This window comes from Tiliqua scincoides, chromosome 8 (genome assembly GCF_035046505.1).
Source record: "Tiliqua scincoides isolate rTilSci1 chromosome 8, rTilSci1.hap2, whole genome shotgun sequence".
NCBI classification, from domain to species: Eukaryota; Metazoa; Chordata; class Lepidosauria; order Squamata; family Scincidae; genus Tiliqua; species Tiliqua scincoides.
In genome coordinates this window covers 9,492,702-9,517,813 of record NC_089828.1, presented here as the reverse complement: position 1 = coordinate 9,517,813, position 25,112 = coordinate 9,492,702, and the positions used below count along the sequence as shown (strand labels likewise).

Here is a 25,112-nt window from a genome sequence, read left to right as displayed (position 1 = left end):
TCGGAAGCAGCCCGGGTCTCGCCTGACAGCTGGCGCTGGTCCGTCCTCAGCCGCAGCGCCGCGTCGGGGTCGGCCGGTCGAGGAGCCCCGCAGGGCCCGAACCCTCCCGGTCCGCTTGGCCCTCCGCGTCGCGAGCGGGCGGCCGGGGCCTGAGCGTGGGGCCCCGGAGGACGAGGCCTGGGCCGGCGTCGCGACCCCGCACTGCAGCTGCGCGCGAGGCTGTGCTCGGCCGGTCGGCAGGCAGAGCCGCAGGCCCCGCGTGCGGGCCCGTCTCCGAGACTGCCGGCAGCGCTGCGCAGAGGCGGGATGGAGGCTGAGGAAGGCGCCCGCGCCGTTCCCGCGGAGCCGGCAGGGAGGCCGCGCCTCGAGCAGCACCGGGGGAGGCGCGGCAGAGCCTGCCTGGCGCGGGGAGTCCTGCAGTGAGACAGGCGCGCTCGCGAGGCGGCTCTGCAGTGCCTTCTCCGCGCGCCCGGCTTGCGCTTGACATCCTGGAATGCGCCTCCTGCCGCTGTGTTGCCCGCTGCTGGGAGCTGCGCTGGCCTGTTTGTACGTGGAGGCTTCCTGAAGATGCCTGGGATGATGCTGATGCGAGGGCGACACCAGCGAAGGCTGGGAAAAGCAGCACGATGCCCAGATTTCCAGAGAGAAGACCAGGTGCTCCCAGTGGCTGTTGGCGCCTTTCCCAAACACCTTGAAGAGCCCCAGGCAGCATCCAGGCCGCAAACATTTCCATCCATCAGCTGCAAAAAGCAGCATTACTGCGAACAGCCATTCCTTGTTTGATTTTTCTGTGTAAGCCACTTTGTGGAAAGCGGCATATAAATACTGTTCATAATAATAATGAATACATTTTGCAACAGTGTTTCTAGGATACAAACCAGGCATCCCAGGTGCTTGGGAAGGACTCAATGTCTGTATAACAAAACCAGTCAATAACACCTACCTGACTGTGTGAAGAACTCATAACAATAACAAACTCTGGGTGCAATCCTAACCCCTTATGTCACCGCTTTCCAGCACTGACATAAGGGCAATGGAGCTCTGAGGTAAGGGAACAAACATTCCCTTCCTTCGAGGAGGCCTCCGTGAGTGACACCCAACTGCAGGATGCAGCACACGTCCCATTGGCACCACTATGTCAGTGCTGGAAAGAGTTTGGTGTCATCTGCAAACTTAGCCACCTCACTGCTCAACCCTATCTCCAGGTCATTTAAAAGAGGTTGAAGACCACCAATCCCAGGACAGATCCTTGGGCACACCGCTTTTCACTCCAATTTGAAAATTGCCCATTGACACCCACTCTCTGTTTCCTGGTCTTCAACCAGTTCTCAATCCAGGAGAGGGCCTGCCCTCTAATTCCCTGACTGTGGAGTTTCCTCAGCACCCTTTGGTGAGGAACTGTGTCGAATGCCTTCTGAAAGTCCAGATATATAATGTCCACGGGTTCTCCTGCATCCACATGCCTGTTGACCTTTTCAAAGAATTCTAAAAGGTTCTTGAGGCAAGACTTACCCTTACAGAAGCCATGCTGATGCCTGATCTCATCTGATCTTGGAAGCTAAGCAGGGTCAGGCCTGGTTAGTACTTGGATGGGAGCCCGCTTGGGAATACCGTGTGCTGTAGGCTTATACCATAGTCCAGGGGTGCCCAAACCCCAGCCCTGGGGCCATTTGCGGCCCTTGAGGCCTCTCAATGCGGCCCTCAGGGAGCCCCCAGTCTCCAATGAGCCTCTGACCCTCCTGAGATTTGTTGGAGCCCGCTCTGGCCTGTTTCGGCATGAGGGCGACTGACCTCTCATGTGAGCTGTGGAATGAGGGCTCCCTCCACTGTTTGCTGTTTCACATCTGTGATTCAGCAGTGACAGCAAAGGAAAGGCTAGCCTTGCTTTGTGCAAGGCCTTTTGTAGGCCTTGAGCTATTGCAAGACCTTCATTCATTCATTCAAGTTCATCTTTAATATATTCATTTATATAAACTTATGTAAATTTATTCAAATGTTAAATGTAAATCCTTTTTTCCTGGCCCCCGACACAGTGTCAGAGAGCTGATGTGGCCCTCTTGCCAAAAACTTTGGACACCCCTGCCATAGTCTTTCGAGACTGAAGGTTGCCAACCACTGATTCTCCCTCAGCAAGGCTTGTTCTATGTGATTTGAGATTCTATCTTTGATGAGGCATTCCACCATCTTACCTGGTATAGATGTTAGGCTGACTGTCCTATAGTTTCCCAGGTCCCCCCTCCTTCCTTTTTTAAAGATTGGTGTGACATTTGCTATCCTCCAATCCTCTGGCACTGTGGCCATTTTGAGGGACAAGTTGCATATTTTAGTCAAGAGATCAGCAACTTCATTTTTCAATTCCTTAATAACTCTTGGGTGGATGCCATCAGGGCCCGGCAACTTACTGATCTTTAATTTGTCAATTAGGTCTGAAACATCTCTCTTAACCTCGACTTAATTCCTTGGTCAGGAGTGGCCGTTCAGGCAGAAATCTCAGGATTGACAAAAGCACATGGGTGTTCAGAGGGTCAGACAGATCCAGTGTCTGTTCTTGACCGGCAACGCGAAGACCAGCCACGCAGGAGGTGGTGCAGTGCTGGAAGGCCACAAAAGCAGGAGTTTCTGTGAGGTTCTGAAGGATGTGGCACAGAGAGCACTCTTAGGACTTGGGGAGGACTTCCATGGCAGGCTCAGTCAGTGAAAAGAAGAACAGAATTGCACTCATTGTTTTTGGTCTGGCATCAGAAGCTGTTGAGAGATCTGAATCTTCTCTTCACCACATACTTCCTGGAATGACATGCTTAGTTGGCAGCAGTAATAATCTGTTCTCTATCTCATTAAGAGCACCTCACAAAATTATGTGGCTATTGCCTCTCTTAGGCTGTACTCCTGTACATGTGTACCTGGAAGCAAGTCCCATTAAACTAGATGGGACTTACTCTGAGGTGACATGCCTAGGTTTGCACAGCTGATTTTAACAGCCATCTCTTGTTAAAGCTGGTTCAGTGCAATTGTTATGAGCCTGAGCTGTCACTCACGACTTCTGTGCTAGGTGGCCTCAGGCAAGCCACTCCTCAGCTTCAGTCTTCCCCACCTGCAACATGGGGAGAGTAACACTGATAGCACATTACAGAGTGTTGTCCTGATTTCATCCATTCCATGTGATCAGAAAGTACTATGCAGATATTCAGCAGAAGTATTGGCAGTGGTTTTATTTTTATTTTTTCATTAAAATTCCTAATAAAGGTATTCCCCAAGTAGGATTATTGATCTACTCTCTAGCACATTTGATACACAGAGGGAATAGTAGCCACGTGTACAACCTACATACATGATGTACACACTACTGCCCTCATTTTACAGCTGGCAAAACTGATGCACTGTCATGACCAAGGCCAGCCACGAAGGCCCAAACGAGAGAGCATCTGGGAGTAAGGCATGGCCTTCCCTGAGCATTTCCTCTCCAAGGGGGAGCAAACAGCCCAGAAATGCTCCGAGGGCACTGCTGATTTTGCCATTAAGACAGAGAGGAGGAGGAGGGGCACAAGGGGCTGGGAAGCACTTTGCAGTATTTGGGGGTGACTGGGAGAGGAGGAGGACCCTTCCCGGCAGATGTGCTGTGCTGAGCAGTATCATTCCCAGCAGGTGGCGTCGCTTCTTGCAAAGCAGTGCCGAGTGCAAGTTCTGGTGGCAGGAAATGCTGGAGCCTGACGGGCTTTCCCCGAAAGCCACTTCCACCGACATTGGGGTTATCAGACAAAACTCCCAGACCTCTTTGATTTCCAGTGGCAAAAGTGACTATGGGCTGTTGGTGAATTGTAAGAGATGGTTTCCTGCTTGCATGGTATTTCTTTCAGTGACATCAAAGCACCTGCCCCACTGTTTCCAGTGTGCTGCTTGGAGAAGCTCATGTAGAATTTATCAGGTTCTGAGGTGGTGAATGAGATGCAGAATACACAACTGTGGGCCAAGTGTCTGCATCTGCCTGACTTCTGGCTCAAAACAAAAGCCAGGCATGTTCCAGTAAACAGCTGAGAGGCAGAAACCGAACAAGGCAGAACAAGGAAAGGGAGCAAAATCCGTGGCAAGTGGGGCAGATCTGTGTCTATGGCACGTCCACCTTTCAGACACTCTGCCAGATGCCCCTCCCAAGGGATCGGTCACCTGACTGCAGGCTGGAGAACAGCCATGAGCCACAGCTGCCCTGTTCAGAGGCTGAGAGGCCCTCACCACTGGATGCTGAGAGGAGGGCAGCAGTGGTGACAATGTGCTGCCTATGGCCCAACCTGAGGTACCCGGATGAGCACTGCCTAAAGAAAGACCTGTGTGACCCCAGACCTTGGGCTGGAGCCTTTCTTCACTCCCCGGTTGGCCAGACGATAAAGCGAGGGGTGGTCGGAAGGTCCTTTGTACACTGAAGTTCTCTCTCTGCAAAAGCTGCCAGGACTAGAGAAATCTCAACAGCAACAACAAACGTACTTTGCAACAAGCCCTGTGCTTGCAGAAATGTTTTTTCCCCCCCTTGGGAATGGAAACCAGCTGGCTCCCTGCTTGTTTCAGGGCCCAGTCCTACCCAATTTGCCAGCACTGATGCAGCAGTGTCAACTGGGTGTTTGCTGCATTCTGCAATGGAGTTGCAGTCATGGAGGCCTTTTCAAGTTTACCTTGGGGCTGCATTGCAGCTGTACCATTGCTGGAAAGCTGTATAGGATTGAGCCCTCACTCAGTGTCTTTCTCAGACCCCATAACAGAGAGGCCTGGGGCACCTGGACAAGCCCAGTTACTTCCACAGGAGCTTTCTGGGACTGCGGTTCTATAGTTCAGGCACAGAGACAGGCAGGGGGGCTTTACAAGAGAAAATGAAGCCAGGCTGGTCTCCTAGTGCAAGATCAGCCACATGGTTGGGGATGACAACCTCAGAGCACTGCTATGGAAGCCCAAGTCTTGCTTCAGATTCCACCTGTGATGATATTCAGCTTGCAATGTATTGCAGGCCAGTTTTCTTCCCAACTTACATCACAATCCTATGCATGCCTACTCAGAAGTAAATCCAATTTACCCACAGATAAGCATGTATAGGATTACGGCCCTAGCCTCCCTTTGAGGTTTGCCTCCAGTGCAAGATCTGCAGCAGGCTGGTTTGGAAAACTGAAACTGCCCCCCCCCAATTCCGGAATGTTGCCCTTTCCAATGTCAGACGTGCCCATTTATTCTTTTGCATAGAGGCCGACCTGTTTGTCCTCCATAAACTGGAAAAGAGCACTGTGGGCAGGCAATGGGTTGGAGCAGGCAAGTTCACACCTGGCTGTTTAGCTGACAATGATTACTGAGTCCTGTAATGGGGTTGCCTGAGCAGTCATGGCAATAACAACCCAGCTTGTGGCAGGGTGGGGCCCCTCCTGCTGTGCCATCTGCTGTGGCTGGTGAGTCTTTGAAGTTGATGAGGTGGCTGGAAAGTAACTTAGCATTGCATCAAATGGATCAGGTCCCCAACAGCTTAATTACCATAAACAGACAAGTCTTTCAGGTGCCACAGGACTCTGGGCACTCAGGGGCAGAGGCATGCCTGCTTTGCATGCAGACAGGTCTGTTCCTCACAGGGTGGGGAACGATTTCCACAGGAAGTCTGGAGAGTGTGTTCCCCCCCCCCCATCTGTGTGGGCAACACCAAGCCAAATGGGCCAAAGGGTTGACTCTCCAGCAGACAGCTTTCTCTGCTTGACACAGACAAGGGCAGATCTCTGGAATACCCAGGGAAGTAGCACCACTTTTTTTGCACTTGTGAGTCTGGACCAGGGCCTGTATCAGGAGGTACAAAGTTTCTTTTGGGTCCCTTCCCAAAAGGGGGAGGGGCAGGGGTGATAAAGGGAGCAACTGGAATGGATGTGGGAAGGGTACAAAATGGCAGAGGGAGGACAACCAGAACAGTCTTAGGAGTTCAAGGTCTACTGGGCTTCCTGAGGCAGAGCCCAGGTCCACCCACCCAGTAGACCTGACCGCCATCGTTCATAACAACAACATCAACAACTAGGTATATACCTCCTTTCTGGTCATCGGATTACTCCTCTGACTTTATTCAAGGCGGTTTACACAGACAGGCATTTCTAAATCCCTCCAGGGGATTTTTACAATCATAGAAGTTCTCTCTTTCAAGAACCAACAACATTTCAGAATGGATCTTCCTGGTTTGGTCTCACTTCTGGCCTCCAGTTCTCCCACGCAGGCTGACAAGAACATAAGAAGAACCCTACTGAGTCAGGCCAAAAGCCCATCTAGTCCAGCTTCCTTTCACTCTCCATGAGGCCTGCTGAGATCCCAGGAAATGTCCAGGACCCCTCGTTTAGCTCCTGGGCCCCCCTTTTGACCCTGGGCCTGGCTACAGTTTACCCCCTGCACCCCCTTCTCATGGGACCTCGGTCTGGTGAGTTACTTTACCACACTCTGTCCCTGACCTCCCGCAGGAAAGTGGTCAGCCTCCTGAGTTCTTGGGTCTGAAGACAGCATGCTTGGGGCTGTGTGTGTTACTGTTGCAAGTGGCATCATCAGGTCACCCCCTCTGCCCTTTCTAGGCAGCGCTCACTCTTGCAGCACCAACAGAAGGCAGCAGCCATTGCCCAGCTTTCCCTTGGCACAGACAGCCCAACAGAAAGGAAGCGCAGAGCATGCCTTGACAATTCCTGGTGCTCTCCAGCAGCAGGCTGAGGCACACAGCCAGTCCCGAAGGTGGGAGGGCACAGCAGGGAAAGGGCTGGTCATGCCTCAGGAATGGGGACCGTCTGCAAGGAAGCCAGGCGGCTGCCTAAAGGATGTTTTGGGATATAGATTCTGATGTGCAGAGGCCTCCCAAACACAAGTTCTGGTTGCAAGCACAGGTTGCTATCAAAGGCACAGAGAGTGCATGTGCTACTGAGCACAAATCCTGAGGGCAGCAGGTAGAAGCACAGCACGGGCCTCAGGTCCAATGAAGCAATACCCCAAGCCTCCCCCCATGAGGAGCTCCACCACTGCTCTCCCAAGCACCGCTAGTTCCCTCTTTGGTCCCCCCATGCGATGCTGGCTCAGGGAAGAGCTTCCATCTGGTCAGAATGTGGAAGTGGGTCACTTGCCCAATTTGTATGACACCCAGGCAGGTTTTCGGAGTGACCTATCCTGGGGTGCACCCACTGGGATGAGAGGGGGGTCCTCCCACAGCCACACCTTTGGGCCTTCTACTTTAGGCTTTAATCATGGGTGCAGGCCAAGCTGCTCTCGGGGCCGAGAACTCAGTCCAAGGACACCATTGCCACTCTGCTGGGGCTGCCCATTTGTTCAGCCAGAGCAACTCACCCTGTTTGCTCCATGGATCCTTTGGGGGCCAAGAACAAGGCAGCAAGGGCTGGAGAGAGAAGCCATGGGAGCCCAGGTCCTCCAGGGAGCCCAGCGCCAGTCTCTGAGAGGTGGACCCGCTGCAGAACCGCCAGGGACCTTCATGATCAAACCAGCCCAGCCCAGCCCAGCCCAGCCCACTGCCCTGGCTTCTCTGGGGCAATACGAATGCCAGCGGATTTGCGCCTGGCCTGTTGCTCCCGTGGCCCCTTTGCGCCTGCCAGTTATGCTTGGGTCCCTCTGAAAGGCTCCTGCCCATGGCACTGGCATACTGTGGCAAGTGCCTGTTAATGAACATGCTGGGTAGGGTCTGGCAACCAGGGTGACCCTGAGGCTGCCAGCCTGCCCGCTGCCCTGCCTTCACCTGGGCATCCAACACTTCTCTCAACCGAGGGAGAGGGAAGGGAGTGCCCGTCTTGCTGCCCGAAGCTAGGGTCTCCGGGAAGGGCAGGTCCTGCTGCCAACAGCCCACCAGGGTGCGGGGCTGCCTGCACCCAGCAAGCATATCCCAGCCTGGGGCTGCAATTCTATCCACACTTACCAGGGAGCAAGCCCTATTGACCATAATGAGACTTACTTCTGAGTAGGCATGCACAGGATTGGACTCACGGTGGGAGAGCAACTGGGGGGGGGTGCGGCGGGGAGGACGGGCACCCCAGCACTGTCTGCTCGGGAAGGGAGGGAGGCGGGGAGGGGAGGCCAGCGCAGCGCAGCCCGCCCCGAAGGGCCCTGCGGCAGGGCCGGCTTCGCTGCCGGAGCCTCGGCAGCCGCGAGGCGGCCTGGTGAGGAAGGGCGCTCGGCCGGGAGGCCCGCGATCTGCCGCTGCCTGCCTGCGCGGGCCCGCCTCTCCTGCTCGCGGCTGCAGCCGGGAGTGACGGCATCTGGCGGCGCCGCCTGCCTGCCTGCCTGCGCTCTCGGTGCCCTCGCTCGTCGGGCGGCCTCGGAGCCGAGCAGAGGCTGCCCCAGCCCCGCCCTCGACGCCGTCGCCTGCTGCTGCTCCTGGGGCGAGAGCTCCTCCGGGCGCCCTGTCGGGAAGAGGCTGCGTCGCTGCCGCCTTAAAGGAGCCGCGGGGCCGGCGGGCGTCTGAGGCAGAAGCGCAGCCGACGGAGGGTGAGCCCGTGGGGGGGGGAGGCGGGTGAGGGCGCGCGGCCAGGACAGTCGGCCTTCTCCGGGACGGGGCGGAGCGGAGCGGAGCGCAGCGGTCCGGGGCTAAAGCTGAGGGTCTTCTCCCCCCGTGTTCTTCCCGGCGCCGCCTTCGCGCCCTCCTCCCCGCAGAGGCCACGTCTCCAAAGGCGTCCGCGGCCGGCTGGCCCCGTCTCGAGATGCCCGCGAAGGCGCGGCCGCCCGTGACCGCTGCCGCCGCTCTCGAGTGAGGGGGCGTCGGGGCCAGACGCCGCGGCCCGTCCCGTCTTATCCGGGCTGCCTTTGCGGTGGCTGTCGGGCTCCCAGCAAGGGGGGGGTCGCTCCATGGCCCAGCGCGGCCCTTGCGCCTGTGGAGTCCGCGGGCCGGGGCGGGCCGCCACGGCCCGCGCACCGCTGCCCAACGCAGCCTGCACGGCTGTGGCGCCAGCCACGGCAGGGACCGCGTCGGCAGCAGCGGCTGTGTGCGAACGAGCGGGGCGGCGGGGAAGTGGCCCGACCCGCCGGGCGAGCGAGGCCTGGCCTGGAAGCTCTCGCGGCCGCTCCCGTCCGGTCCTCGCCTGCCGGCTGTGCGGCGGGGACGGCGCCGAGCTGGGGGTCGGGAAGCGAAGGGGCTCAGAGTCGGCGCTGTCCTGGAGCTGCGCGCTTCCCAGGCCCAGCTGGGCCTGCCCGGAGGAGAGCGCCGGGGGCGGGCGGTTCGGGCAACGCAGCCGTGGGCTAGGAGGTCTGCGGGGTAGCCGTCTCCGGTCTGCTGCAGCCAGAGCGGGGCGGGTGGAGTCGCCGTCCTGCGGCCTTGCGGGGGTTGAGCCGGGCCTGCGGCGGTGCAGGGGCCCGTCCCAGCCTACCGCGCTCGGGTGCTTCCGCGCCGCTCGGCGAGAGGAGCCGCCGCCAGGCTGGGAGACCCGGGCGCCCTCCTGCATGCCTCGTCCTGCTGCGCTCCCCCAGGAACGGCCATGAGAGAGAAAGCTCGCGCCCTCCTGCGATCAGCTAGCAAGAGAGGGAGGCTCCGTTGGCCAGCCTTGGGGGTCTGGCTGCGGGGGGCTGCCTCGGCTGCCCTGTGGCCCTGCCTAGAGGAGATTAGGGCTCGGACACGCATCCCAGGTGCTCGCTTCCGCCTGTCCGCTGTGCCAGGTCCACCGCAGTGTGCATGGCTGGCAAGCTGCGCTGTTGTCGGTGGGGCTTGCTCCCTACAAAGTGCGTAATGGGTTTTCTGCAAGCTATGCAGGTGTAAGCTGCTGCGCCCCACACAGTTCTTCGTGGCTGGCCCCCGTGTTTTTGGAACTCTAAAATCTAGAAGTAACCCATTCTAGTTCTCTGCACTCTAGAGCAGTGGTTCTCACACACTGAGCACTGGGACCCACTTTTTAGAATGAGAATCTGTCGGGACCCTCCAGAAGTGATCTCATGCCCAGAAGCATCATCTTCAAGCAAGAAAGTTTTTAACAATCCTAGATTGCAGTCCTACCCACACTTAGCCAGGAGTAAGTCCCATTGACTATCATTGGGAAAAGAATATACATAGTAGCTTGTTAAAAGTACAGGCCTGTAACATTCCCCCCAATGCAGTCACGTACCATGGTAGCATCAAGTCTAATATATTAAAAATAAAATACCAATTGAAACGGATAGGGACCCACCTGTAATTGGCTTGCGAGCCACCTAGTGGGTCCTGACCCACAGTTTGAGAAACACTGCTCTAGGAGTAACAGCTGGAGCTCTACAGGTCCCTGGTGGGGCTTCTGGTTTTCCCAACCCTTCTGGGGTCTGGGCTCACACCCACCCACATGTTCTCCTTAACAGGAAAGTCTTCCTGTTGGTTTCCAGCTATTCCTCCCAGAAAGGTGCGCCTTGAAAACTGGTGGAGGAATGACTTTGTGCCTGGAGGGTCACAGCAGAGCCACCCTGTGGGGTGGGGACAGCTTGAGAACCAAGACCACTCAGGGGTCTCTTGAGATGGCAGGGACTAGCCCTCTACTGCTGAGTGAGGCTCTTCTCTTTTAATGCTTTTGAAATAAATTGTGTTGCAGTAGAAATTCTGGGTGCAGGACCTGGCAGTTATCCGCCCTTTCCTGTGGTTTCATGCTCCCAGTCAGCTCTGACTGCTGTGACTGAGCGGAAGTATGAGTGAATGCAGGCAGTACTTCCCTTGCTTCTGTTCCCTCCTCCCTCTGTGGTCTCCCATGTGTCAGTATCTAGACTGTAAGCCCCTCAGGACAGGGACCCACCACCTCTCATTCTGTGTGAAGCACCAAGCGCACAGAGGCCACAACATGTACACATCTAACTCCTCTAGCTTGTTTATTGGGCATCTCTGCCACATCCTCCTTCGGTTCTTCAGATCACTGGAAAGGTGTCATGAGGTGCATCAGTGCATTAGGCAGATGTGGCTGGCACAGGGCTACAAGCAGTTCCCTCCCCCCATCATACAGTGTTGCTCTTCCAGTCACGTTGAGTCTTGCGGGCAAGCCTTTTGTTCCAGTGTTCCCCTCAACAGTGTTGCCTGATGCATGAATTTCTACCTGGTGGCAGGAGCTGCAGCATGCGTCTCCCCCCCACACCATTCTCTCTGTCTTCGCTGTGTCTGTGCCCTCAGGTGGCCCTTGGTGATGCCAGAAGTGTACGCCTTGCTGAGCCGGCTCGGCCTCAGGCTGCAGCAGAGTTCTTTCGGGGGCTGTGAGCTGGTGGTGGGTGGAGGCACTCCCCGGGCGTGTCCAGCCCATAGGCATATGTATCTGCATGCACACACGCCTCTGTCCAGAATCTTACTCTTTTCCTTTGATCACAGGTGCTGCCCACAGCCTGCTGCTTCCTCTGCCTGGTCTCCCGCCTGTGCAAGCCTCACCCCCATGCTGCCTCGAACTGGTTGGGGCCTTGCTGGGCAGAGCAAGTGCCCGCTCTGAGGTGCTGCCGGCTGGGCTACCTTCCTGCCCCGCCCTGGGCTCCAGTGTTCATGGATCTGCGGCCCCCCCTGCTTCTGTGGACTCTGGCGGTGGCCCTGACCCTCCTGACCAGAGGAGTGCTGGGCCAGCGCATCTACACCAACACCTGGGCCGTGCTGGTGCCTGCTGGGCCACAGGAAGCAGAGCGGCTGGCCAGGAAGCATGGATTCCTCAACCTGGGCCCGGTGAGTGATGCACTCAATGGGTGGGGAGTGGCTCGGCTGGGTGGCGAGCCTCTTGGGGGGGGGCGGAAGGAAGGCTGTGGTGTGCTCCTGCCTCTGGAGGAAGTGTGCAGCTGCTCTGGAGATTGGATTCTGCAGTGGGGTCTCCCCCAGACAGTGTTGTGGTCCTCTTTTCTGTGGGGCATCTTGGGGTGTAGTCACACGCGGTCTGCTGTCAGGGTCTGCAGGGTTCTCCCCTCCCCCCCCCAAGGGGCACCATTGCAGCCAGAATCCTTGAGCGGGGGTATGCGTGAACTCCCTTGTGAAGTTTTGTTGAATGCCCACGGGTTGTGGGTCAGGAGGAGATGAGGCCTTCCCCAACCAGGCTGGCCACAGTGGTGACTTCCCATTTCCCCGCAAGGCTATGGCTGGCCTGCTTATGGGAGGTGCCTGGAGGTCTGTGCCCTGCCAGCTGGCTGTTCAGCACACAGCTTCCAGCCAGAGCTGGGGTGCTTGGCCCACTAGGGGCGGCACAACTGGGTTGTTGTCCTTGCCAGGGCTTGTTTGCATTGGCTGCCCTGCTAGGGGGAGGATGATGCCGGCACCCTTTAGTAGAGGACACCATTACTTGCCCTTGTCTTGCTGCTGGACTGAGCTGCCTTATGCAACGAAGGGTCTGGTGCCTGGTGGAGGTGAAAGGAAGTGTGGCAGTGCCATGTCACTCACAGTGCAGGAGTAGGAGCTTGTCCGCCAGGCTTGTTGGCACTTTACCTGCCACTTGTGAGTTGTTGGCTTGGCCCGAGGGAGCTGGTTTGTTGCACTTGGCTGGAGTTCTATTTCCTGGAGTCCTTTCTGGGAATGCTGCTGCCCCCCGGGGGGAGGGGCTGGTGTCCTGCTGTCGCGTGGCTGGAACAGGGAGACGTGGCACACGCACCCCTGGCACTGGCCCGGGAGGAATGCAAGCTAAACCACGTGCTTCCAGACCTGACAGAGGCCTGGGGTGGTTCAGCCTTCTGAGGTTCTGGGAAGGAGGTAGCACTCCTGCAGGTGGGCTCTGGGTGGGAGGGGAAGAGCAACTTGTTGCACCCTTGGGTCCCAACTGTTCCCTTCCAATGCCTGCACCCCCCGGGCAAGCAGGAGTGTGCTGCCAGGCGTTGGCCAGCTCCTGGCTCCACCGTCTCTGCAGAGTGAAGCCTCTAGGCAAGCAGTTCCAGGTGTTCTCCGTCCAGGCAAGAACAGACCTCTGGTCAGTGTGCCAGATGTGTTTCTTTCCCAGCTCTGTTCCTCAGGTCATGTCCCTCTGGACTGGAGAGCATGAGAAGGGGGTGCAAAGCGACTTGGCAGCCAGAAATGCAGCCTGTTCCTCCTGTGGGTGCCTGGGGCCCCTCAGAGCTTCTTGTGCCCACTTGCACTGGACTGCCCACCTGCAAGGCAGTTCTTTCCTGCCTCCCAACGTCTTACAGGCAGCTCGTTGGAATAGTTCAGAGCCCCCCTCGTCCACCCTTGGCACAGACCTGCTGTGCACAGGAGGGGCCAGTGCACTCTCTTTCCCACCCACTTGTGCCCACATGTCCCAGTTCTCCTCTGGGCCCCTCATTCCAGGAAGAGAGTGGGTCACTGGGATGGGGGTGGGGGAGGACGACTCTGCTTGCTCTATTTGGGCCCTTGAACAATCAGCTGGCAGGAAGGCGCCAGGGAGGGGGCTGTTTTCGGCATTGTCCACGTGAGTGGGAAACCTTATTTGGCATAGTGATCTTGTACCTGGTGCCAGTGATAGCCATGGGCTCTTCCTGTTGGATTCTGCTGCTGAGGCAGGGACAGGAGTCTCCTTTCCCACCCATCAGGGTTTGATGCCCACCCTGTCCACAGCTGTCTTGGGGAGCTTCTTCCTGGGTCCAAGGCCTGCTGCCTGGCACACTCTTCTCTGCCAGCAGTGGCGAAAAGTTCAGCTAAGGGTCAAAAGCCTGCTAGGAAGTATGGGTGTGATAGAGGAAGCCTGTAGGTGCCCTGGACTGCTCTCCCTCCTGGGCTCCCTGCATTGAAGGCAGAGGACCTGACGCACCCACTGCCATCAACCACTGTCTTCCATCAACCATGGGGTGTGACAGAGCAGGGCAGCCGGTTTAGCTGGTTTGCAGTGCGGGGGAGGGTGGCGGCGGCAGCAACAGCAGGCTTTACAAGAAGCCCTGTTAGGAGATTTGCATCTGTTTAGGGGGAAATGGGGCAGGGAGCAGCCATCTCAAAGCTCTGGGGCACTTTGGCTCCAAGGTGTCCCAGCCTGTTCTCTGAGGGAGGGGGGCATGGCTGGCTGCTCCTCTGGGCCTGTTGGGGGCATGCCCCCCTTCTTCTCTGCCTGCAGGGGCCTTTGCCCTGCAAGCTGCCCTGGGGCTGGCACTGGGGCTCTGCTGATTCTGTGTGTAGGGAGGTGGCCCAGGGGAGAGGACACCCCCCACTTGGGGCAAGTCCTTTTGCTGTGACAGCCCAATCCAGAGTTCCCTGTGGTGTGTGTGTGGGGGGGGGGGGGAGCTGTCATTGGGAGTCTGGGCTGCTGCCCTTTCCATGGAACTCAATGACTGGGTGTCCCAATCTGGGCAGAAGGCGATTGGAAGCAGCGGCCACCAGGCTAGAAAGCCTGTGCCAGGGATGGGGGGGGGGTACAGACTTGGTTTGTCTGTCAGATTTGTCTAGCACCCACCCTTCTTCCTCTCATCCCCTGCCAGGCTGGCTGGGCTGACTGGCTAGAGAAGACTTGGAACCCAAGTGGGAGGCCCCCCTTCAGCCACCATTTGTGCTCGGATGCCAATGGCTCCCTTCCCTTCCATCAGCTCAACTGCCCACTGCCTCTCCCTTAGCTGGCCTTGGAGGGCCTGCTTCAGTCTCCTGGCTCCCTCTGCTGAGGATGGTGGGTGAAGCAGGAACTTCTGGCATTCTTCTAGGGTAGCCATTAGGGGCTCCCCAAGATGAATCGCTGGTCATCCTTTCACTGCAGTGAGGTTGCTGCTCAGTGTCTCGCCATGTGACGGTTGGCAAGAGGCACAAGATTTAGGGAGAACTTCTTGGACTCTCCTTCAAGCTCTGCAGGCTATTCAGAAGCAGGAGGGGAGCTGCCTGAAGGAGAGCAGGCAGGAGAGCTGCTCCCAGAATTGGGGGAGCCCTTGCTGCTGCTACTGTCCCTCCTTCTCTGTTCTGCAGCTTGTGGGACCCCGAGGCCTGATCCTGCCCTGAGGGCCCACAGCAGAGTGAGGGGAAGGGCTGTATCGCCTGCTCCCAGTGGCAAAAGCACCTCTGCCCTGAGCATGGAGAAGTGTGACGGGGGGCCCTTGCCTTGCTCTGGTCTCTCCCCCTTGCAGATAATCGGCGACTATTACCATTTCCGTCACCACGCTGTGGCCAAGCGTGCTCTTTCGCCCCACCGCTCCTGGCACAACTACTTGGGCAGGGAGCCACAGGTGAGTGTCCCTGCAGTCTGGGTGATGGGTGCTTGCCTCACCGCACATCTGGACTTGCAGCCTGGCCGTGGGTGGAGCCGTTGGTGAGGGACAGCCAACGGCTGGGGCCGTTGGCTGGGAGTGGTGGGCTGGCTGCACTGAGGAGGCTTTGCCTGGACCCTCCTGGTGCATATTGCCTCTGCAGCCACAGCTGTGGAAAAGTGAGGCTGGCTAGGCTCTGGGCCTTGGTCTACTTTGGAGGTGTGCTGAGGAAAGCCTGAGGACCAGTCCTTGGAGCAAAGCCTACTGTGCTGGGCAGGGGGCAGGCAGCTTGGTTCGCAGTCACCCTCAGCCCTGTTAGGAGGGCTTCTAGGGGAGGTTCACTTCAGGTCTGTGGGGGTCAGGGCACTTGTAGCAGTAACAGGTCTTGCCCATCTTTTGAGTAAGGTGCCCCTCTTGCAGCCTGTCTCGTATCACCACTTGGGCTTGGCAGACACAACTGGAAGGAAATGGCAAAAGATGGCCTGCTGGAGTGGGAGGCACTTGCAGTGGGGGATTGGACCAGTCTGTGAAGATCTGGGGCAGGCAGATGACTGCTGGGGAGGAGCCAGGTCACAGGTGTGAGGGGAGGCAGCAGCAGGTTGAATACTGACTTACTTCAGCTTTTAATTTCTTGTGACTGTCACAAGATTGTCTGGTGCCTCGGCTTTGCGCTGGGCCACCCTGCAGGGGCCCTATTCCTATGGTGTGGGTGTCCGACTGCTTGGCAGAGTTGGGGTTCAAGAGAGCTGGGCAGCTACCTGCGTCCATCCTTTGGCCAGGCCAGAGTCTTTACCCCTGGGCAGTTGGGAGGCTTTGAATGGATGAGCTAATCTGTTGCAAAGCCAGCCCCGCAGGCCCCCCACAGCCTCTGCTGTTTGCCCAGCGCAGCAGCCTTCCTGGCAGTGGAGGGAGATTTGGGCTGCTGCCAGCTGCCTGCCCAGCCCTCAGCACCCCTGTGCCTCTTGTTGCCCCAGGTGCACTGGCATGAGCAGCAGGTGGCCAGGCGGCGGACCAAGCGGGACATCTTCCTGGAGCCCACGGACCCCAAATTCCCCCAACAGTGGTACCTGGTGAGTGCAGTGATGCTCTCTGGCCTGGCCTCCCCTGTGCTGGGGTGCGGGTCTCCCACAGAAAGATTGCTGCAGTGCCTTGCCTGGATGGTTCACTGGCCCACCCCCTCTTGCAGTGTGAGCCACTTACTCTCCATCTCATGGGCACATAGGGCGCTCCCCTTAGGGTTGCATAACTTCTGCAGTGTGGCTAGTGTGAGATCCTGGCTGTGGCAAAACCTCTCAGATTCCAGCCTAATGGGGGTGGGGAGGTGGGGATTGGGGTGCAGCTGCTGGCTTTATGGCTGTAATGCCGGTGGTGTTGCAGGCATGGCCCCACACCTTCCAATGCCTGCTAGGGGAGGGGGGTTCCTGTGCATCTGCTCTTCTCTTTCATGGCCGCTTTGGTGCCCCTGAGAGCTGGACCACTTGCTAGACTGACTCCTTCTTGTTGCCGTCCACACAGCTGCCACCAGCTTCCCTCTCTTGCCTGGGGAGGTGGCACCCCCGTGGCCTAGGAGGCAGTGCTGCTGCTGTGCCCCTCTATGTTCTGCTGCAGCTGCAGCACTTCCTCCCCTGTGCTGGAATGGTCAGTTGGCTCAGCTCTACAAGGCTGGAGCTTGAGCTGTAAGAGCAGAGCTGGCGAGGGCCAGTCTGTTAGAAAGGCCAGCACTGGCCATTCCCTCCCCAGTGGTTCTCCGCATTCTGCCAGGCTTCTTTATGCCCACTGTCTAAGAGTTTTCCCTAGCCACCAAACATTCCAGTTTTCCCATCTTTGCTCAGAAACTTTGGGCATTTGCATAAAAGTGCTTATATATAGACTCCTCCAAGATGGGCTGCTTATTTGCTCCTTTATTCCTGCAGCCTTCATTCTGTTGGACTGGCTATCACATCCCGTCATGCTTCCACTTCCAATTCCTACCCTGTCACTACCTTGTTGTTCTCTAATCCAGTGGTTCTCAAAACTGGTGGGTCGCGACTCACCAGCTTGTGTAAAGCTGCCCCGTTCCCTTTAAGGGGCGGGGGCAGGGGGGAAGCAGCAAAGTGATCCCCAGGAAATTCCATTTCCGGTTTAATCACGCTTGGAACTTTCACTGTTTACAAGCCGCGGAGAGACCTACAAGCGCTGCGCTGGGCTCCCAGCACCCCCTGGACCCTGAGAGCATGTATGGTTTGTGAAGACATAGCCCCCCTCCCCCCCCCGCAGGGGCACGATCCTGGGGATCGCTTTGCCCCTGCCCCCACCCCTGCAAAGACTTACCCTGGGAGTAAATCTCCCAGGAAGTTTGAGAACCACTGCTCTAATCTCTCCATCCTCATTTCATAGGGTTGAGGCGTCCTAAACCGGATGCCCCTCGGCTCCTGTTGCCTTTCCCCCAGGGGTCAGTTTAAAAACTACTTATTATTATTATTAACAGTATTTATATACCGCTTTTCAACTAAAAGTTCGACAGGCAGTGGTGGCAGGAGCACTGATCTGAAGGCTGCAAGCCTCGGCTACTCTGGTCTGCTTCTGGATTAGAGTGGGGTGTCACCTGCCTGTGCTCTGTGCAGGAGCAGAGGTGTTCTTGAGGGCCGCAGGGGGCAGGTCTGGGCACTGACTGTGCTGTCTTGACGTGGAGTAACGGATCTGCTCCCTCTTCCCGGTTCCAGTCCAACGGAAACCAGCGAGACCTGAATGTGCGGGAGGCTTGGCAGCAAGGCTACACCGGCCGTGGCATCGTGGTTTCCATTTTGGATGATGGCATTGAGAAGAACCACCCAGATCTAGAAGCCAACTATGTGAGTAGGGGCGGGGACCACAGTGCATGCTGGGATCTGTTGGCTGCCTTTTTGGTAAATTTCTAGTAGAACCCCCTCCCACAGATAACCGTGGGCAGTCTGGGCTGTGTTTGTCATCAGCTGAGGGGGCCACATTGCAGGGAAGAGCTCGAGGGAGGCCAGAGTAGCTCCACCCCAGTCAGACCTGGACTTCAGAGCTTGCCATGGAGGGCGCCCTCTGCATGCCAGTGCAGTGGAGTGCAGCTGCCTCTCCTCCTTCTCTAAGATACCAGAAAAAAAATTGTTTTGCACACATGTAGATCATGTGGAGGGCAGGGGTAGGAATGGTGACCTTTCCTCTCCCCAGTTGGCTAGAACTGCAGCTTAGGAAAGGGTGAACCTCCTGCCTCCATACAGAAAACATATTGCAGGAGCCTGGGGAGGTGACGCTGGACTCTGATTTTTCCAGGATGCTGCTGCCAGCTTCGATGTGAATGACCAGGACTCTGATCCCCAGCCGCGCTACACACAAATGAACGACAACAGGTGGGGAACACTGACTAGCGTGGCATAGGCCACTGGCACTCCATGGCTGAAGACGTGTGAGCCTGGGATGGAGGTGGGGCAGAAAAAGGGAACTGCACCCCAGGCCTCTTTGCCAGTGTACCCAGGAAGCAGGAGCTGTTTGGGGTCAGCCAGCTGGTACCCCCACTTTTGCCCCAGTTCTAACCTGTGAAGGGTGGTCCTCTTTCCCTTACACCAAATCTGATCCCTGCTCCTCTTTTTTTCATCCTGGTGTAGACATGGCACTCGATGTGCTGGGGAAGTAGCTGCTGTGGCCAACAATGGCATTTGTGGCGTGGGTGTGGCTTACAATGCCAAGATTGGAGGTAGGTGGCCCTGCTGGAGGCCAGTGGCTGGTCTGGCTCCATGCGCACCTAGCTGTGTGCACTTCCCCTCATGCGCTTGTGGTGGAGAGGGTGAATCGGCTGAACTGGGCTCAGAGGGGGGGGCTTGGCCTCCTTCAGTGAGAGTTGAGGAACAGCCGTGCTGTCCCTCTTGGGCACAGGGGTCCGCATGTTGGATGGAGAGGTGACAGACGCAGTGGAGGCGCGCTCGCTGGGCCTGAACCCCGGCCACATCCATATCTACAGCGCCAGCTGGGGTCCTGAGGACGACGGCAAAACAGTAGACGGCCCGGCCCGGCTGGCAGAAGAGGCCTTTTACCGTGGAGTCAGCCAGGTGAGCAGCAGGCCAGCTCAGGGCCTGGAGGGGTGCCCCCTTGTGGCTTGACTGTCTCTGCCTGACTGGCCCCTTCTTCCAGGGCCGCAATGGGCTGGGCTCCATCTTCGTCTGGGCCTCGGGGAACGGTGGCCGAGAGCATGACAGCTGCAACTGCGATGGCTACACCAACAGCATCTACACCCTCTCCATCAGCAGCACCACCCAGTATGGGAATGTCCCCTGGTACAGTGAAGCCTGCTCCTCCACCCTGGCCACCACCTACAGCAGTGGCAGTCAGAACGAGAAGCAGATTGTGAGTCCTGGAGGGACCAGGGGGTGGATCTGGGATGGGGCCTGGCACAGAGCGTGAGTACTCAGCTGTGGCCGGCCTTGCTCTTCCTCTCCCCACAGGTGACAACTGACCTGAGACAAAAGTGCACAGAGTCGCACACAGGCACCTCTGCCTCTGCCCCACTTGCGGCTGGGATCATTGCCCTGGCACTGGAAGCCAAGTAAGGGGTGGGGACAGGTGACTTGGGGGAGCCTGCTGCAAGCCAAAGGGGTGGGCAAGGGGGTGCAGCATCATTTCTCTTACTCCCCCTTGTGTGTGCAGCAAGAACCTGACGTGGCGTGACATGCAGCATCTTGTAGTACGGACCTCCAAGCCTGCACACCTGAATACGAATGACTGGGCCACCAACGGGGTGGGCCGCAAAGGTAACTGGGTCTTGTTACCTTGGAGGGCTGGAGTGCAAGGCTTTGGGAAGTGCTTCTGGGCATGGCAGCCTCTAGCCCTCCCCCCCAGTCCACATGTCTGGTCTCTTGGCAGTCAGCCATTCGTACGGCTATGGGCTTCTGGATGCAGGAGCCATGGTGGGGCTGGCGCAGAACTGGAGCTCAGTGGGACCACAGCGGAAGTGCGTCCTCGACATCCTCGCAGAACCGAGGTTTGTGGGTAGCTGGGGCAGAGCATCCTGGGTTTCTCTGCGTGCTCTGTGCAGAGTGCGTGCTCTGATGCAGGAGTGCGAAAAAAACCCCGCCCAACATTCTGTTTCACTCAGTGAGAAAGTGGGAGAGAAAGGCAGGTCTCTGGTACCATCACTAGTAGGTTTAGGTTGGCAACCTTCAGTCTCGAAAGACTATGGTATAAGCCTACAGCACCCAGTATTCCCAGGCAGCACGTAGCCATGGTGATAGACCCCTGGTCCGCCCAACTGCCCAGTCTCTTGCAGAGCCACCCAAGCTTGTGGCAATGAATTCTGCAGACTAATCATGTGTTGAGTGCAGAAGCATGTCCTTTCAGCGAAGGACCCAGCCTGGTTCTAGCAATGCCAGAAATCCAGAGGAGGGCCTGCTGTCCACACCAGGCTTCATCTGTATTGGTCTCAGTCGTGTGTCCCCATGAACCAGACAGGAGGGCTTCTCAGGAGCAGGCAGGGCTCCCTTCAACATGGCATGGCTGTAGCTGTTCCTGTCTCCCGTCCTATCCAGTGCCAGGGGCTGAGGGGGAGGAGGAGGACTGGGGCGGGGTCTGCTCACAAGCAGATTCTGTCTCTCTCTTGTGGGGCACAGTTGCTTTGGTCCTGGACAGCTGGAATGAGAGCTGTGGGGTTTGAGCCTGTGCAGCCCCTGCCTGACCACCCTATTCTGAGGCATACCCTTTTTAAGACAGGATGCCTTGAGCAGGGGCTGGAGCTGGTGGTGGAGAGAGGGTCCTGGGGCAGGTGGGGTATCTCATCGGCAATGGCCGCAGAGCATGCCCTGCCCTGCGGTTCTCCATGCGCTGGCCCTGCCCTGACTACCAACCTTGTGCTGTAGGGACATTGGGAAGCGCCTGGAGGTGCGCCAGAAAGTGGACGCCTGCCGGGGGAAGGCCAGCTATGTTGGCCGGCTGGAGCATGTCCAGGCCCGGCTCACTCTTTCCTACAACCGGCGAGGAGATCTGGCCATCCACCTGGTCAGCCCCCAGGGCACCCGCTCCACGTTGCTGGCGGCCAGGTAAGCCTGCTTCCCCTTTCTCCATTCTGGAAGCTTCAGCAGTGTGCAGAGCCGCCCTTGACCATTCCCACTTTCTCTTCTCTCTGCCCCGGCCAGGCCTCATGACTACTCTGCCGACGGCTTCAACGACTGGGCGTTCATGACAACCCACTCCTGGGACGAGGACCCTGCGGGGGACTGGGTGCTGGAGATTGAGAACACCAGCGAAGCCAATAACTACGGTGAGGCTGCTACCTGACACGGATCACGTGCAGCCCCTCTCTGCCCCTGCTCCCTCCCTCCTTGCACCACTCTCTGCCCCTTGTCAGAGCACCTGTTCCTTCTCTTCCCTGCAGCAGCAGGAGCTGCAGCTTCTTGGTCCCAAGAGGGCTGATACAGAGCTCCGCAGCAGGGGAGGGGGAGAGGGCTCTGCCAGCTGCTGCACTTGGCTACTCTCAACAGCTGGAAAGAGGAGTCTGGTGGGGTGGCTGGATGCTGGCTGTGACTGTCCATCTACCTGTAGCCCTTCTTTGGGCTGGCAGACCTTTGTATGCCCTGTCCAGGTCTCCAGCTCAGGGTCCCTGAGGAGGAGGCACAGGTGGCTCTGCAGTTGGGACCAGTTCAAAGGTTCCTTCCTTCTGTGGCTGGTGTCCCCTCCCTCCCCCGCACATGCGCATCACCTTAGCCCATGTCTGCTGTGCCAGGTGTGGCCTCCTTGGGAGCCACTGGCAGCTTGTGCTGTGGGGCAGCGGCCTGGCCTGAATCCTCCCTGGCTGTCTGTTTCCTTACAGGCACCCTCACCAAGTTCACGCTGGTCCTATACGGGACAGCCCCAGACCCCCCCAGCCTCTCCAACCAGTTTGAGAGCAGTGGCTGCAAGACCCTGGCAGCTGGCCAGACCTGTGTGGGTAAGTGGAGGAGCGCCTGCAGCCTGGGAGAGGTCTGCCTCTTGGGAGGGGAGGGCTGAGGCTGGCCACATAGCAGGGACCCCAGGAGTCATAGCGGTAGGCAGAGGCCATTTTGCTCTTTTGATCCTCCAGTAGAGCTGGAAAATGACTGGGAGCAGACCAGTCTTGTGCCTCCTTCCAGACTACCTTTCCACCTGTTTCCTCTTGTCATGTGTTCATGTCCAACTTACTTTGCTGTTGCCAAAACGGGGGGGGGGGGGGTTACTTCTAGCTCTTCCTCCTCACAAGAGTTCCCCCCAGGAAGGGATGGTAGGGAATAGTGTAGGCACGAGAATCTCCCCTGGTTTTCCACTGTAGGCTGCCCCCTCCCCCACTCCCTATCCAGCTCAGCTTCCCAGTCTGTGGTCAGGGGCTAAAGTCTCTCTCCAGGTTGGGGCAGGTGTTGTGGCGTCTTCCTGCTTCCTGGGATCCATGTGCTGGGAGTGACTCTTCTTTCCCCCCTCCTTGCAGTGTGTGAAGAAGGCTTCTACCTCCACCAGAAGAGCTGCCTCAAGACCTGTCCGCCTGCCTTCGCCCCTGGCACTGCCCCCACCCCCCTGGAGAACAGCCTTGCCCAAGCCCTGAGCCCCCCCCGGCTGTGTGTGCCCTGCCACTCGTCATGTGCCACTTGCCTGGGCCCAGCACCCACCCAGTGCTTGTCCTGCCCAGTCCACGCCCACTACGACAGCCAAGAGCAGACCTGTTCCCACCAGACCCAGAGCAGCCGGGCCTCGCCAGGCTCGGATGAAAGGGTGGCTGTGGCCACCCCCCCTTCCAACCTGCCCATCCTGGTGGCCAGCCTGAGCTGTGCCTTCATCGTCCTGGTCTTCGTGGTGGTCTTCCTGGTGTTGCAGCTGCGCTCAGGGCTGCGTGGCGTCAAGGTCTACTCGCTGGAGAGTGGCGGCATCATCGCCTACAAGGGGCTGCCTTCTGACGCCTGGCAGGAGGGGCCTGATGAGGAGGAGGAGGGCGAGAGGACTGCTTTCATCAGAGAGCAGAGTGCCCTTTGATGAGCCCCTGGCCCCTGGCACGGGGGAGAGGCCGCTGAGGGGCCGTGTCTCTGCACCTGTTTGCTCCCCCTCTGACCACCCGCTGGACTGGGGCGTGGACCGTGGACGGAGGCCCCTCCTCCCTGGCTGGAGGCCAGATTCTGCTGGAGCTGGCACTCAGCGCCCTTTCCTGGTTTTAACTCACCAAAGTGTTTTTTAGACTGGAGCACTTTGACTCCATTCTGGTGGGGGGGGAGCGAGGGGAGCTCCCTTCTCTCTTGGGCTGAGGTGGAGGGGAAGAGGGGCCAGAGAGCCTTGGGTCCAGCCAGCTGACTGTCACCCTAACACATAGCCCCTCTGTCCGTCCATTCATCCGTCCGTGAGGGGTGAGCGTGGACCTTGCTCAGAGCTTTGTTGCCCTGTCCTCCCCTGCCAGCAATAACCGCCAGAGTTGTTCGCTCCTGCCCCTCATTCTGCTCTGTGGGCAAGTGCTGCAGCCTATGGCAACCCCCCCCCCAGCCTACACCTCCGTATGCCCTCCTGATCTTTCCTTCTGGCTCTGCTACCCCTGTGCTGGGGGGCAGCGAATAAGCTGGGTTCTGTGGGGGGCGGCTGGGAGGAGCAGCGCTGTCTGTTCAGCACGGGTTAGGAGGTGCTCTGCCCTCTTGCTGCTGCTGGGGCAGAGATCGCTCCCTCCAGGCTCCCTCATCACTACTCCCCCCCCCCCAAAGTCACTGGAGCTTCCACCTTTCCTCATGTGCCTTGTTGCCCTTCCTCCTCCTCCTCTCTCTCTTCCTCGATGACAATCTGTTGCTGGGCCTGCCTGGGGGTCGTGCCCTCTGCCTGCTGCTGCTGGCCTGAGAGCTTCCGGCCAGAGACCATTGGGGGGGAGGGGCAAGTGCCAGGACTCTTTTTCTATAACAACTTTTTGGTGCACAAATAATTTTTCTTGTAATTTAAACAAGGAGCCGATTCCTGTGGCCAGTTTTTTAATTTAATGGATGTGGATATAACGCTAGAGAGATTAAAGTTTATTAAATGTTGGAACTATGCAAACCAGCTGTGTCCCTGTGTCCTGTGTCTCTGTCCAGGAACAGGCCTGATGATGGAGCCTGACCTCCCTCACCCAGGCCACCAGAGGGCCTTCTCTGGTCACTGTTGATCTCCTCTTGGGATGGTGAGAAAATGGGGCCGGGACTTCCTGCCTTTCTCTTGCCTGTGTCTCGTGTCTTTCACAGTCTCTGCCAGCCCTGACCACACACACGGTCTTGGTCTGAGCACCTGGAGTGGCCCAGGCTGCCCCAAGCCAGAGCAAGGTGGCCGTGTGCCACAGGACCACTGTGTCCTCTGCCCCCAGCAGCTGTAACGCCTGGACTGGGGCAGAGGAAAGCCTGCATGTGGCAGGCCTGGGTGCGGGATTCTCTTTCGCTTGGCTTGTGGATAGGCTGCTTACTACGCTGTGGCAAGGGGCACAGCACGAATGCCGTGTTGGCAACCTGGGTTGCTCTTGGCTGGGCTTTGGAGGCAGCAGAGCCAGAAGCAGGTGGTGCCTGGGGCTCAGTCCAGTCTCTAAATCCTCCTCGGTACTGGAGCCTTTCCACAGGGACAAGATTTGTGGTGGTCCCCAGAAGGGCTGGTGTCAAGCGACGCAGCTGCCTTGGCTTCTGTTGAAGGGAACAGCTGCTCTTCTAGCAGCTGCTTGGCAACCTCTTTGGTGCCTCCTCTGGCTTGGAGAAGACTCTCAGCCTCACCCATGCAGTGTGTAGAGGGGCCATGTAGAGTGAGAGTGAGAGAGAGGGGGGGAACAGGTAGGAGAGTGTAGTGGTGGGCTATGCCAGGGTGCCTGTGCTCAGGTGGAAGCCTGCTGGCTCACCATCTCCACACTCTGAGCACAGTCAAGTTGTGGTACTTGAGTGAGGCATGTCTGGAGGAGGCTCACAAGTACCCATCCCACCTGCTAAGCACCACACTCCAGGATGTGGCTGGCTGAGGAGTCAGGGTCTGGGGCTGCTTGTCTGGCAGGGGGGCTCTTGGGGGTCACAGCTGCCTATGGCCATGTACTTCTCACAGGAAGGCTGTTCTGTGTGCCGGTG

At 57.9% G+C, this 25,112-nt stretch overlaps 2 protein-coding genes across 2 annotated transcripts; one reads left to right on the top strand and one right to left on the bottom strand.

The window, feature by feature from the left end:
* Positions 1-46: 46 nt before the first annotated feature.
* On the bottom strand, positions 47-9,422 carry LOC136658615 (collagen alpha-1(I) chain-like). Its single transcript, XM_066635395.1, has 4 exons — positions 8,526-9,422; positions 7,972-8,445; positions 7,324-7,516; positions 47-609 (listed from the first exon to the last, which is right to left on the bottom strand). The coding sequence occupies exons 1-4, from the start codon at positions 9,420-9,422 to the stop codon at positions 47-49; spliced, it is 2,127 nt and encodes a 708-aa protein (XP_066491492.1).
* Positions 8,209-24,075, top strand: FURIN (furin, paired basic amino acid cleaving enzyme). The gene is made up of 16 exons (XM_066635058.1): positions 8,209-8,472; positions 11,288-11,626; positions 14,953-15,051; positions 16,047-16,142; positions 17,775-17,903; positions 18,352-18,428; positions 18,684-18,772; positions 18,952-19,124; positions 19,207-19,419; positions 19,518-19,618; positions 19,720-19,823; positions 19,936-20,053; positions 20,925-21,104; positions 21,201-21,325; positions 21,875-21,991; positions 22,502-24,075. The coding sequence occupies exons 2-16, from the start codon at positions 11,453-11,455 to the stop codon at positions 23,038-23,040; spliced, it is 2,334 nt and encodes a 777-aa protein (XP_066491155.1). The 5' UTR covers positions 8,209-8,472; positions 11,288-11,452; the 3' UTR covers positions 23,041-24,075.
* Positions 24,076-25,112: the final 1,037 nt, after the last annotated feature.